This window comes from Anarrhichthys ocellatus, unplaced genomic scaffold, assembly GCF_004355925.1.
Source record: "Anarrhichthys ocellatus isolate YVR2014 unplaced genomic scaffold, GSC_Weel_1.0 scaffold49, whole genome shotgun sequence".
NCBI lineage: Eukaryota > Metazoa > Chordata > Actinopteri > Perciformes > Anarhichadidae > Anarrhichthys > Anarrhichthys ocellatus.
The window spans coordinates 2191385-2205161 of NW_022280079.1; the positions used below are offsets into that span (position 1 = coordinate 2191385).

A 13777-nucleotide genomic window follows, 5' to 3' on the forward strand; every position below is an offset into this window, starting at 1 on the left:
ATGTGACTGGTTCTTGTGAGTTTATTCTTTTCATTGTGTTAATTACATTGATTTGGACTATATGCATTGTCCGTTAAAGTCAAATAATAACCGTAGCTGTGGCGTCATAATGAGCTTATTAGGAGCTGGCTCAAGTGTAGTAGGACAGTACAGAAGGCCCAGGTATAAAATGCACAGCCCGCCACTGGTTTACATGAAGATGTTGGATAGCTTAGTATTTATGCTATCTGACTCCATTGTAGCGGCGCAGGAAACATTCAAGTGTGACGTCACTTTGTCTACAGTACAACATTTATCTGCTGAAATACAGTAAGGCCCACAAAACGAGTCCATAAACCCAAACATTACGTTGGCAATAGAGTTTTTTCCTTACCGTGGGGTTCAGTCAGAAGAGACAGAATACATTTTCACCTACATATTTTCTCACCTACCTATCACGGAATGTAGCAATGCAGGGATCTTGATCTTTCAGATATCTGCCTCCACCCCTGCACAGTGGAGGTGAATATTTCTACATTTCTGTTTGTGTATTGACTGAATAAAAGAGGCACAATTGATGCATATTGATGCATATTATTGAATTCTGGACAGCTCTATGCTTGTTGTTTCTGCCTGGTTTCCCCCCTAAGACAAGATAATTGCCTCCAAGTTAAAGTTAGTACAAGGAACTTTCATTTTGTGTTGATTTTGGCCCCTGTGGACAAGAGTGGTAGTGTTTCCACAAGCACCATTGTCTCAGTAAAGATCTGCAGCTGCCAGACTCCTTTTAGAAAACCTCTCATATTACTGCAGCATGGTCTGACAGGCTGCCCGCTCAGTCCTGGTTCTGGTTCTCCCTCGCCTCCCTTCCCTCCAGCGGGCCGAGCAGTACGGCCTGGGCCTCCAGCAGCGTGGTGTCGCCGTTGGCTCCCAGCAGAGAAGTGAGGCGATACAAGGTAGAAAAGAAGTGGTTAGTTTGCTCAATGGATTAACAGTGTGGCAATATTAATAGCTAAAAGTACATTTTTCTATATCACAGTTCGGCATTCAGCGTAAGCCAGGCCAGGTGCTTCTCTGTGTTTGAAGTCTTTACACTAAACTGAGCTTAACTCAGTAAAGCTAAGCTTAGTTTAGTCAAGCTAAGCTAAGTTGATCACCAGTTGGCTCTAGATTCATATTGTTGAGGTGTCCACCATGAATGTCCGAGACACACTACACCCTATGAATCTATCTCTCTATTTGCTATTAAAATAATTGATACACCATTTGATTAATCGATTTATTGAAATTATAGATTAAACAAATAAGTGCAAAAAGGGGAAACTGTAGTTTTGCTGCATACTGCAGATGAACTTTGATACTATCTAACACCTCTCTGTCTGAGGAGCGAGAGGCCAGGCCCCAAATAGCGCTAAGGCAGCGTCTTGTGGTTTGAGCATCTGGCTGACTCTTAAACAGAGAAGTCTTCGAGGAGCATTATAGTTGAACACCTAATTAGCATATAGGGAACCTGTGGCCTCTAGAAAAAGAGGAAATCCTATCTCAAGGTGTTATTTGTGTTTTATGCGAGTTGTCTATTTCTGGTTTTATTTCTACGAGTTACGATCTATTACTGGCTAGCAGGAAAGCATTAAACTTAAAAAGTAGGTATGTCAGAAGGGATAAGACTATGAGAACTGTTTTGTCCAATGATTTAAGAATGTTCTGTTATCTACCTTATATGGACCCGGAGGTGGCAGAAAGCACCAAAGAGAAGTGTATCAGAGGAGACAGCAATGGACCGAGGCTTCTTAGCTTGGCTCTTGGGGCTTTTAGGCTTTTTTGAGAACTTGGTACATTTGAGATTTGTATGATTTTTCATCTGATTTTTATTATTCATTTTTTGTAACCTTTTCTAAAATTTGTAAAAACCAAATAAAACTGGTTTGTATTTTGTGCATGCCAACCGAAGTCCAGTGTTGCTCCAGTGGGGCCCTCGTAGTCTCCTCAAGGTAAGAGAGCTCTTCCCCTGGGATAGGCTGCTAAATAATCGATTTATTAGACATGTGATCTGAATGACATTCTTGTTACAAGGTAAGGTTAAGATGGTGTTGTTCATCATTGCTGTGATTGACTAACTTAGTTGGCTCAGATTGATTTTGAAGCTCTGCTAATGTATCACATGTGATGTTGCAGTGTTGGTTAATAATGTTTATACATTAGCTGAGGTGTATTGGGAAACAACAGGGGTTAGAGTGGTATTTAAATTAGGGGCGTTAGGGCCAGGGTCCTGAAGCTGCCCTTGATAACCGAGCCAGGTTCCCAACCACACGGGGTTCTTCCTCCAGCGGTGGCCCTTTAGAGCGGGTCCATCCTGGAGTACATCCAGTCCTCCCACACCTATTGCACACACACACCTAAATCCGTTGATATCCGGCAGTCGGGGAGGCTGACGTTTTTTTAGCCTGAAATAAGTGATATGACGGTGGCTAGTGGTATTAAGTTATCCTGGTTTTTGCCTCCCTAAGCAAGCTAAGACGGTCTCGCATGTAGATTTTGGGGGGTGCGTTCGATACCTAGGTCAGAGGTTATTGAACAAGCTGTCTCCCAGCGCTTCACTCGCACTGGGACGGGGTATCGGTTACGCAGCTAGGCTGTACACCTTTTCAATATTAAAGATGAGATGGTATCAATCCTCTCATCACTCACTAAAACAGCTGTAATTCCCAAAATGAGGGTACAGGGCATCAGAGAAAAGCCCCAACAAGTCTGTTGTTCTGCTAAAAGAAACATCTATTTGTTGAATGTCTGCTGCTTCAGTTTGCATAGTAAATAAAGTAAATAATGACTCAACAACCTAACGCATACTTCTCAATGTAATTTCATTTGATCAACTATCAGGAGCAATGTTGCCCTTTGGCCTAATTAACTGCTGACTGCTTTCAGGAATCACTTTCTCTCGCTCTCTCTCTCTCTTTCTTTCTTTTTCAACCCAACTGGATCGAGGCCGATGGCCGCCCACCCAGAGCCTGATTCTGCTCGGGGTTCCTTCCCGTTAAAGGAGTTTTTCCTTGCTGCTCATGTGAGGAATGTCGGGACCCTGTGATTGAAAGAGTATGGTCGAGAAGTGTCATGAGATAACTTCTGTTGTGATTTGGCGCTCTAGAAATAAAACTGACTTGACTTGACATGTGGTTACCTTGTGTCAGGTGGTTTGTGCTGAGACAGGAATACAACAGTGAGTCACTGGCTTGAGCAAGAACGTGTTTCTCCGGGCAGGCATATGAATAGAGGTCCCTGAGATCCATGCAAAGTCTCACGTAGCTACAGAGAGCATCAGATTGAAAACTTTAAATAAGTGCTGTCATCTTCCATTGACTTTGACTGTACACAGAGAACAGCCTGTGGTTGTCCCAATATGCCACCACAGGAGGCAGATGAGTTTCTGTTTCATTTTGATTGACTGTAATGGTGTGGTGTAAATGTAGGTGTTCTGTTGTTTCACAGGTTTTCAAGGTCAGAGGGATCGCAGCATTCTAAGGTCGTATATTTTAGGTTGCCAAAAGAGCTTTATTACATAACGTGGGGGAAAGACGAGGGAATATAGGGAAGAGCATCAAGTTTTGGTGTGCAGCTGTTCTGCATGCAACTGTATATGTATATGTATAGGTGAATCAGCTTTAAAGGTAGGGACTGGCGTTATTCAAAATGTAATCTATCAATACTATTTGACTTAACACCTTGTCTGTATTACTAAATGGTTCATACTGAAGACACACATCTTTAAAAACAGGCAACAAATATATAATTTACTTTTGTTGGAAAGTTTAAAAAAAGATATTACCGACCAAGACAATGCAATAAGAGGAGAAATGAACCAACAACTTGATGCCTTGCAACTCTAAATGTGTGAAGGTAAGACACAGTGTCCGAAAAAAGAACCAACGGAGCTCTGTGAAAATGTACAAAATCAGAGGGGTATAGATGCAAAGTGTGATGCTATGAAAGTGATGAAAGAGGCCATTGAGCCGACAGTGACACTTTGGGATGAGAAATTCTGCCTCTAAAGAGTAGGCTAACTGACGAAGCCTTGAATGACAGGTATGACGCGATCAAAGCGGAGCAAGCCAGGCTCCAAACTGTGTGATGCAGTGAGGGAGGCAACGGAAGCCTCAAGGCTCCCAAATACTGCCAATGCGGGAGGAGATCCAGGAGCTATTCGTCAAAATATCGAAACTCTGTATGAGGTCTTTGATGCACTGACAGCAGAGAAAGCTGATATAAGTCGGTTCAGTTTATATGGAAGTTAGCCCGCTACAACGGTCGCAATGGAAAAAGGTACACAAACAAATGGCTACCATTCTGACCATCCTTCTACTACTATTTCATTTCTATGGTTTGACCACATGAGAGCACAGGTGTAAATGTACCCAATCCACATCGAGGATGCATTGAACACAAGTGAATGCATGTCGAGGTCTATTTTAAGCAGTGGATTAATCCACATTTGGTGCTCTAGTGAGTCCTTGTGTTAGCAGGACGGTGTGTATGAGATTAAGTCAAAATAAACTACAGTGTGTGTGTTCATGAGTGTGGCTCATCGATGTGTATTTAACAACAATGGAGCTCTATGGCACAGAGGAAGAAGATGTATAAGAGATAAGATATAGCTATCAGGCTAATACTTGTTAGCAGGATACATTCATTGTTGGTTTTGGAATTGTCATGGCATTTGTTCACCATAAGAAAAGTAAAGAAGAGGATTATTAGCCTTATTCTTTCAAATGTGTATCTGTATGTGCGTGTGTGCGTGTGTGTGTGTGTCAAAACTTCAGAGGGGAAAACAACCTGTGGAAAACCTGTCGGGTATGCAGTGACATCACGCTGCCTTCTCCATTACGCTGAGACAAATGTGACTCAACACCATGCTCCACACACACAGACACACACACACACACACACACACACACACACACACAGATACAGACACACACAGCCTCTGCTGCTCCTGCCCTGTCTGTGGAGCGGCATACGTGCCGTCTCACACATCTCACCAGCCACAGCCTTTATGTCACACTAGTTATTAACACATTGCCTGGATGGCTGGGCTCTCTGCTGTGTCTTTATGGTTTTGTGCAAAAATGCTCGAAGAAAGTCAGTTCCTTTATTGCTAACCTCACTCAGGTTTTTCCCGTTTTTCTGTCTTTCATTTTCATTATTAGCCTCCACACTCTACTCAGGGTGTATTGGACACAAGGTGATATGTTAGGTGTGGTGAAAGGTGCAGCAGAGCACACTTCTGACCCCACCCATCGGCGATGCCGGGTGGGGTCACATGGTCACATTGTTGAGTGAACCTGATTGTATAGCCAGGTCTTCCAAACAATACATCACATGGCTGCAATATACAGAACACAAGTGATTCATACTGAAAGTCTCAGATCAACTTTATTTATCGCAGTGTTGCAGCCGCCCTGTCACACATGAGAAAAACGTCACACTAAGAAAAGTGAAACACCTGTCAAAATATATGGTGAACTCTTTCAAGTTACTTTGAGGAGCTTTTCACTGGTTATGAAGCAGTCTGAATGTAATACTGATGCCTCTGTATGTGACCTTCCTGGGCCCGCTGACTGGAACCGCTGGGTCCAGTCAGTCCTGGAGAACCAGAACCAGGACTGAGTGGAGCAAGCTGTCAGACCCCTGCTGCAGTGAAATGAGAGGTTCTCTAAAGGGAGTCTGGTGCACTTTCGTCCACAGGGACCACCAACATCGACTAAAAAGGATAGTTCCTTGAGGTCATTTTAAGAATAGTATATGCTTTTTTCCCCCTTATATTTTTATATTTTTTTAAGTGTAATCATTGCAATTCCATCTTTTTAAAATTATTATAACTATTTATATTCATTTAAATGAATTCCCTTTTTTCTCTGTACCTATATGTTGAGGATTTAAGACCATAATCTGTGACGTAAGACAGAAAGAATTTATTCTATTAACAGAAAGTCAGAGGCTGACTACAGACTCCCACAGGGTTTGCTTGAGTTTCAAAGGTATTCAATAATTAATTCATTAAAATTCAAACTAGCTGTGCTCAACCACGGTACCAATAAGTCAGCGACAGAACACTCCTCAAATATTTCCTCTGATGATGGATGAGACTCTGATTTAATAGACTCGCACAGTGTGTTTGACATCAATACAATGATTCCATGAACAAACTACAGTGGCTACTGAAAGAGTTACATCAAAGACAGGTCCATAGTGGTGATGGTCTTCATCAGCAGTTTAAAACTATTTTGCTTTTACAGCAAAGAAATACAAAAACAACTAAAACACATCAAAGTAAAACCTAGCGTTGAATTGTATTCTCATAACTCCTAACTTAATAACCATTAATATATATAAATCAACCAGCAAATTGTGAATTTATTTTAATCAAATTATGAAAACAAATCCCCAACTCCTAAAATTTTAGATATTATATAATCCGACTTGGGCTCAACCAAGATTATCATTTTGAAGAAAGCAAACTGTGATGAAAGACACTTAAATAGTATAATGAAAAATGAAACATGGTAGTTGTGAAATAATGTGAATTAATAAAACCAAATCATTCTATGTTTATGGTGGCCAAGTTCCATTGGTAATATTTGAATCATAAGTTTTAATTATTTATCAAATGTCACCAATTTTTACATTTTTAAATTGATGTATTTATTTCAAGCATCCAGTGGCATTTTTCCTTTTCGGCTTTTAATTTCATAATGTCACTGGACAACGTTTTGTCTAACTGCAACAAGTTACCAATTGAGTTGCCTAGAACAGGGGTCTTCAATGTTTTTCAGGCCAAGGACCCCCAAACTGATAGAGAGATGGAGCAGGGACCCCTGACTAAAACTGTGTTTTATATTAAACTGGGCCTAGTGCCATGTATAAACATACCTCTTTACTGTGCATTCAATACTAAGCTATTCAAATAATACACAGGTTCATATATTCATGTTTTTATTTTAAACATGTGCAAGGCACAGTGAGTAGGGAGGCCGTGCCACTGCCTTTTATAAACACACCTTGTCAGCTGATACCAATGCCAATATCAACATTGTCTGTCAATTGCATGATAATCATGCATACAAGCTATTCAAATTTTAAACATAAATGTGGAAACGAAAAATTAGTGATGGCCTATTAGTGCCACTGCCATGCATAAAGATACCTGTTATCTTTCATACAATACTGAAATATTAAAATAATGGACAGATTCATGTTTAGAGAAAAAAATGTTTTACTAATTGTCTAATCAACCAAAAATTTCGCGGAACTCCTGCAGTACCTCCACGGACCCCCTAGGGGCCGCGGACCCCCTGTTGAAGACCTCTGGCCTAGAATGTAATGTCAGTAAAAACTTAATTTAAAACCCATGGAGAGTGCACCATTGAAACCAGCAGGTTCCACTAAAGATCCTGACTACCTCTCTGGCTCCCCCCAGTGGAGCAGAACCAACAGTGCACTAACACTTGGAAGAAAAATGTACTCTTCAGGGATTCTGTGACGCATTTGAAGAGTTTTACGGCCTGCAATTGGTGCATCTCTGCAGTAATGAGAAAGATTTTTTTTAAATGAATACAAATTTCAAAAAATCTGAACAAAGTAGGAAAGGTATGTGGGCCAGAACTGGGCCACAGCATTTTACAATATGTTTAAACACATCGGGCCAGGTCAGGCCCACTTACGTTTCATCTGACAGTCATGCTGTATATTGGCCAGTTTCGGGCCGAGGACCCGGACGTATACTGGGCCAGAAGAAACGCAATCATGTCGCCCAACAATGGGCCGGATGAATTTTGCTATCTGGGTAGTTTGCCGGTATTATTTCCTGTCTCAACGATGTCCAGAAACTTAAGCCAAATGATCAGTAATATAGCTGTAGTAACAGGACACAGTTATGTATTACCTCAATATTTCAATGCCTTATTTGAAGCATTAAAGTCCCAGCAAAGATGAGACTGAAAATTAGAGTTCTGAAGATTTATTTCATGTTCGCATGGAAAGACATTTTCTCTTGCTTAACACAATTTACAAAGACTCTAAACTCTTGTCAGTGTTACGAGTTTCTCATTTTCACTTTCAACACATTCCTAGAAGTTATATTCTAATATCTTTACAGGTATCCATCACTTGCTGTAGATAACGGACTAATAACATTTTGTGTATTTAGCTTACGTAGGCTTAATACATAGAGCATTGCATTCCTCTGCATTACATTCTCCGTACATTTGGCAGTACACCTTCCGCCACTGCTCAATTAAGTCCTGAACTTCACATGCTTCATGTCTACCTGACGCTAAGACATGTCCCACAGACCTCAGCTGTCGCTCTCAGGTCGTGCCAAGGAGAACCTGCTGGAGGGGTCTGGGATAAACCACCTCTCCCACAGATCCAAGTGAACAGCAGGATAATGCCATGGTTTAAAAGGACCGTTCCAGTGCAGTAGGCGCGCCTCCTCCAGGAAGCTCTCTGAATAGCGGGCATCTGGACTCCAGCCTGGACACACAGGAAAGCTCAATTCAAATTGACCATGTCTGTATGTGGCATATTTAATGATTCCACTTCCATCACTTGCCATAATTAATGTAAATGTAAAAAGTAATTAGTTATGTCTGAATAATATGTTGAACACTATTGTAATTCCATTAATCTTGTTTATAATGTATTGTTATTAGTTTGCCACTGAGACCAATGTGTAGCATAAGTGCCCTCCTCTCAGTGTATCCTGTCCCTATGGTAGGTTGATTTGTGATAAGCTTGGTTATAATACTTTAATATTGTTTGTTGAAGTGTGTTTTCTATACTTTGTATGCTAAAATGAGCTTCCAATTAGCACAGCAATTAGGCATTTCACAATAAATACTGGAATTATTCTGTATGTGAACTGGAGTGATGATCTTACCCATGTGTCTGACGTGCCACAACGGGTCCAGTGTTGTGTATTTGTCATGAAACACTATTAACATGGGTGGAGTCGCCACGCCTCCTGCCATTGCACTGCTGTATATGTTGTGCCTGTTGGAGAGGAGAGGAAGAGGGTTTCTGATCTGGCGGATGCTTCTACTGCTCCGCAACTCTTATAAAATATAAACATAAAAATGCATATTTATGTTACAGCCTACACACGAAATAAAGAAAGGTGATTTAATAAAAAAAGGACTTGCTCATTTAATCACGCTTCATTCAAATGAAACGTCATTAGAAGCTTTGAATGTAAAAAAGAAATTACATTTGGTCCTGCCAAGTAAAAACGTTCTCGCAAAATAACCATAGAAACTTCTCAAAACACGTAGAGTGCTCAAGTTAGTGAGAATATGTCCATCTCTTTAATCTGAAAGTCAACTTAAAACCATTCAAATCTTGGTTTAGTTAGTTAGTAATAACTTATATCTTAATCAATAGACACACAGTCAGGGAGTGTCATCGAACCAGGGACCCAGGTGAAGGAGACCCTCAGACATTTTCTTCGTAATCTCTGATAAGAGACTGAACATGTAGTTTGTGTTTCTGTAAATATTCTATTGTTTTCATATATTTCTCCTTTGCCAATCAAATTACAGTATTGTTTTTGCCACTGTTTTACCCCACAGCTTCATCTTTGAGCTGGACATGTTGCAAAATGAAATGTAAGGGTTTCCAGAAACTGATGGTCACTGTGCGTACCGGAAATTCTCCTCCATCCATTTCTCCAACTGTTTGGTGATCTTCTGTTTCTTCCATTCATTGACATCTGCCACAAACACTCCAGGGTTGAAAGAGCATTCTCTGGGGTCGATGCCCAGGTCTCTAACTTCCTCTTTCCTATAGTCCAGGAAGCCCATGTAGGTTGTCTAGGGGACAAGCTCAGAGGAGAGGACGCCATATTTCAATAAAGCAATGTGTCTTTTCAAAGGAATATAACGTTCAGTATCAAGTCCTCTAATGGTCCAAACTGAAGACCCATTAATAAAAATCAATGCATCTTGCCCTGCATACTTTTTAATGACACTAGCTAAAGGCCAAAAATGGACCGACCCACCTTTTTGATTATCAAACAGCCATTACAATGCCCCTTCACACTGGCGAGTTAATAGTCAAAGTGATTATGATACAATATGATAAAAGACATAAACATCCACCTGCATGCCGATGCTGCGCACCATCTCATGTGTGGAGGGCAGGTCGCAGTCGGTGGAGAAAGCAGCAGCATGACCCGGCTTCAGCTTCATATTGAACAGATCCTTGATGTCGCCTGAGAAGCATGAAAAGGCTGTAAGTGGTACAACACATACACATATTCTATAACTGTTACACTGTCGCCCACCTCTGTATGAAATGAGGCAATATTGCTTATTTCAGTCTCACTGCATATAGACATAATTGATACAAAATCAATTTAAAAAAAAACTTTCAAATATGTGGATTTGATGTTTATCAATGAGAAATTGTAATCATAAAACTTTTGATTCAGTTTAAAAGTTTGAACGATTTAATATTTGATAAATCAATATATAACAATTACTACATTATTATTGTGCTTTTATAATATTGTGTTATGCTGTATCATAGCATTCACTTGGATTTATATTATATGTACTTCCGTTGTCTTAATAATTTATAGTGTTTGAATATTACACAAACTGTGCATATATATTAACACTATATACTTCATTATATTTATTATATTATATTTTATAATTATATCATTATGTATGTTATACTTATTATTCATATCTATACCTATATGTTTATAGCATATATAGTTAACACATCATGGCTGCTGAAGTCACACTAATGACTCTCTTAACAAATACTACTAAAGTGTTAGGTATTGCAATATATATATATTAGTTTTTTAATGTCACCTCTCTAATTTCATTAATCTCTTACTTTTTAAAAACATTTTTAATTATGAATTATATTCAAAAAGTTCGTTATATGTTTTTACCACTCAGCCTGTGCTGCTGTAACTTCTGAGTTAAAAGTTTTATCAATAGGCCAACCTTAAAACCATTTCATCTGAAGGATGCATGGATTCCTGCCTACCGTGATCACACACATACCCTGCACAATGACATCATCGTCTAGGTATATCACCCTCTTATGGTTGATGTCAAGCAGGGGCAGGTAAAAGCGCACAAAGTTGAGCTGCAAACAAAACAGACGTTATGATTGTCGCATCTTTGTGACGTAACATTCAGATTGTGGGGTAGCGCACGTTGGAGCTGCATCTGTGCATGTGAATCGTATGTGTTGTTACATGAACAAAGGCAAACCCAGAACTCACTGGATGTAGCAGTTCGGGTCGAGAGGAATCAGGCTTCACTTTTCCTTTCAGAACCATGGGGTTGAATTCCAATATCTTATATTTGATGCCTTTCAGTTTAGTCTTCACTATGTACTGTCTGGGAAGACGCGCAGAAAGGAAAACTGGGTAAATAAAAAGTCAAGAGTATAGGCAATAATACTGGGGTGTCAGGTGCCCCCCCCCCCCCCCCCAAAGAAAGATTGACAATTAAAGATTCTGTACACGTCTGTACAAGTGACAAACCTCGTCAGTTTCACGGCTTCGCGAAGAGTGACAATATAGAAGAACACACTGGCGTCTGTGTTGCTGTAGATGCTGTTGATGACCGCCATGGTTGCACCGATGCGCTCCTCCGATGCGCATATCAGGACGGGGACGACATTATCCGCCTCTGACACTCTCGCTGCGGGAACTCTCGCTGCAGGAACTCGCGCTGCGCTTCCGAGGCTCTTCCAGTGATCTGAGAGAGAATTCCCAAAAAAACTGCTCAGTAATCTCCTAAAACAGAAGAAATGTCACTCAAAGAAGAGTAACTAGTGCATTTGTTGGAGACTATTTTCAGCTGCGCATTGATACACATTTGTTGCTCTAGTGAGTTTTTGTGGCACCAGGACGGTTTAAGTTGGATTTTGTCAAAATAAACTACAGTGTGTGGTCATGGTAATGTAGGAACATGTCACCCAGTGCAACACTGTGGCTCATTGATGCGTTTATAATAGTTTTTTGAACAATGGGGCTCCATGGCACAGAGGAAGAAGATATATCTGGTTTTATATTCACAGACAATACTCCTTTAATGTTTTCCCACGATTGAATGTGCTCTGTATAGATTTGAATAAAGCCTGTGTGTGGGTGTACCTGAGAGTTTGGGCCGAGTGGAGGCTCTAAGCACTGTACTGTGCAGGAGGAGACCCACCATCAGCACCAGCAGCACCACGAGGGCCCGGTTAACTGAAACACAGGGAGAGGCAGGACTCAGAGTCAGCAAGAACATCTTCACAAATGAACACCACTTTTATGATTTCTGAAACGTGAATGCAATCTCCAGAAGTAAAACACTAACATCGGGCTATAAATGCTCCACACCACGGTCACATGATGTGGCATCACCCCCACTAAGCTGAAGGAGGACTAGTGTTTGGCTTGATGATGTTTTGTAGTCTCATTTAGCCACTTGTTTGCAACCTCCTTTTTTAAGACACGTAAAACATTTAAAATTCCCAAGAGAGGTATTTACTGATGAGTTATATCATCGAACAAAAGTACTTTGAAACGAGGGAATCGGAAGAGCAAAAATACCGACTCATTTCTAGGTTTTAGGACTCCTTCCTCCAGCACTCTATGATTATTTATCAATCTCTTCTTTTTCATTTTTTAATGGAAAATGTTGAATAAAAATGAAAAATGCCTATTGTGGGTGACAAAGCCCAAGCTGATGACTTCATAGTGCTTCTTTTGTCAGACCAAGAAACCAAAATGACATAAAGGAATAGTTTGACATTTTGGGGAAAAGACTTTTTCATTTCCTGCTGGGAACGGTTGATACCACTCTCATGAGTCATGCTAGAGCTTAGCTTAGCTTAGCTTAGCATAAAGACTGGAAGCAAAAGGAAACAGCTAGCCTGGCTCTGTCCAAAGGTGATAATACACATTCCAAGACATCCAAAGCTCACTAATTAATAAATTGCATTGTATTTCATTAATCCGTACTCAAACAGAATAAACTGCTTCTGGCCTCCATGGTCCAAGCTAGAGATGGTTGCTCTTCAAGACATATTTATTTATTTATTTACACATCATGTAGAAATAAAATGTTTTTGTTCAGTTGGAGTACGGATTAAACAAATGAAAATGTGTTAATTGGTGAACTTCACATATGCTCATAGGTGTAATGTGGACAGCACAAGGCTAGCAGTTACCCTGTGCTAATTGCCTCTCGTCCCAGCACCATACTTAACAAAAAATGAGACTTTTCGATCTTCTCAAACTCACAGCAAGAAAAATAATATGTCAAACTATTCCTATAAAGATTAAAGTGCTGACATTTCACTGTATTGTTTACTTCTCATTGCAGCAGAAATACACATTGTGTTTCACCTCTAAAGTTGAACACCAGCTGCAGTCAGGCAGACATAAGAGAAAGGAGGATCGAATACCCATCTGCAACCTGTTAACAGACACTTTTATCATGTCTGGCTGCTCATCCAGGTGCCATAGCTACTTCTGCACAGTATGCTACCTGAGCAGCAGTTTTACACATTCAGGACTTGCTGACCCAGATCAAGGATTGCACATATGTACTTTTTGATGTACAGTTAAAGATGAGACATACACCCAAAAGCAGTGGCGGGCCGTGCATTTTATACCTGGGCCTTCTGTGCTGTCCTACTACAGTTGGACCGGCCGGCTGTGGAGCTCCATTTCCCTGCGAACGTGTTCGTTGATCTGTGGATCCACTCGGGTTTCTCCAAAAGTTTTCAA

At 40.4% G+C, this 13777-nt stretch overlaps 1 protein-coding gene across 2 annotated transcripts; it reads right to left on the reverse strand.

Annotated features, from left to right (window-relative positions):
- Positions 1-7820: 7820 nt before the first annotated feature.
- Positions 7821-13777, reverse strand: LOC116395768 (glycosyltransferase 8 domain-containing protein 2). 2 transcript variants are annotated; one of them, XM_031869867.1, is made up of 9 exons: positions 13663-13777; positions 12155-12247; positions 11540-11756; positions 11276-11393; positions 11052-11136; positions 10128-10240; positions 9673-9839; positions 8912-9024; positions 7821-8505 (listed from the first exon to the last, which is right to left on the reverse strand). In XM_031869867.1, exons 2-9 carry the CDS (start codon positions 12213-12215, stop codon positions 8327-8329), a joined length of 1053 nt encoding a protein of 350 aa, XP_031725727.1. In that variant the 5' UTR covers positions 12216-12247; positions 13663-13777; the 3' UTR covers positions 7821-8326. The 2 variants fall into 2 exon arrangements, with proteins under 2 accessions (XP_031725727.1, XP_031725726.1); XM_031869866.1 differs by lacking the exon at positions 13663-13777 and having other exon boundaries at positions 12155-12302.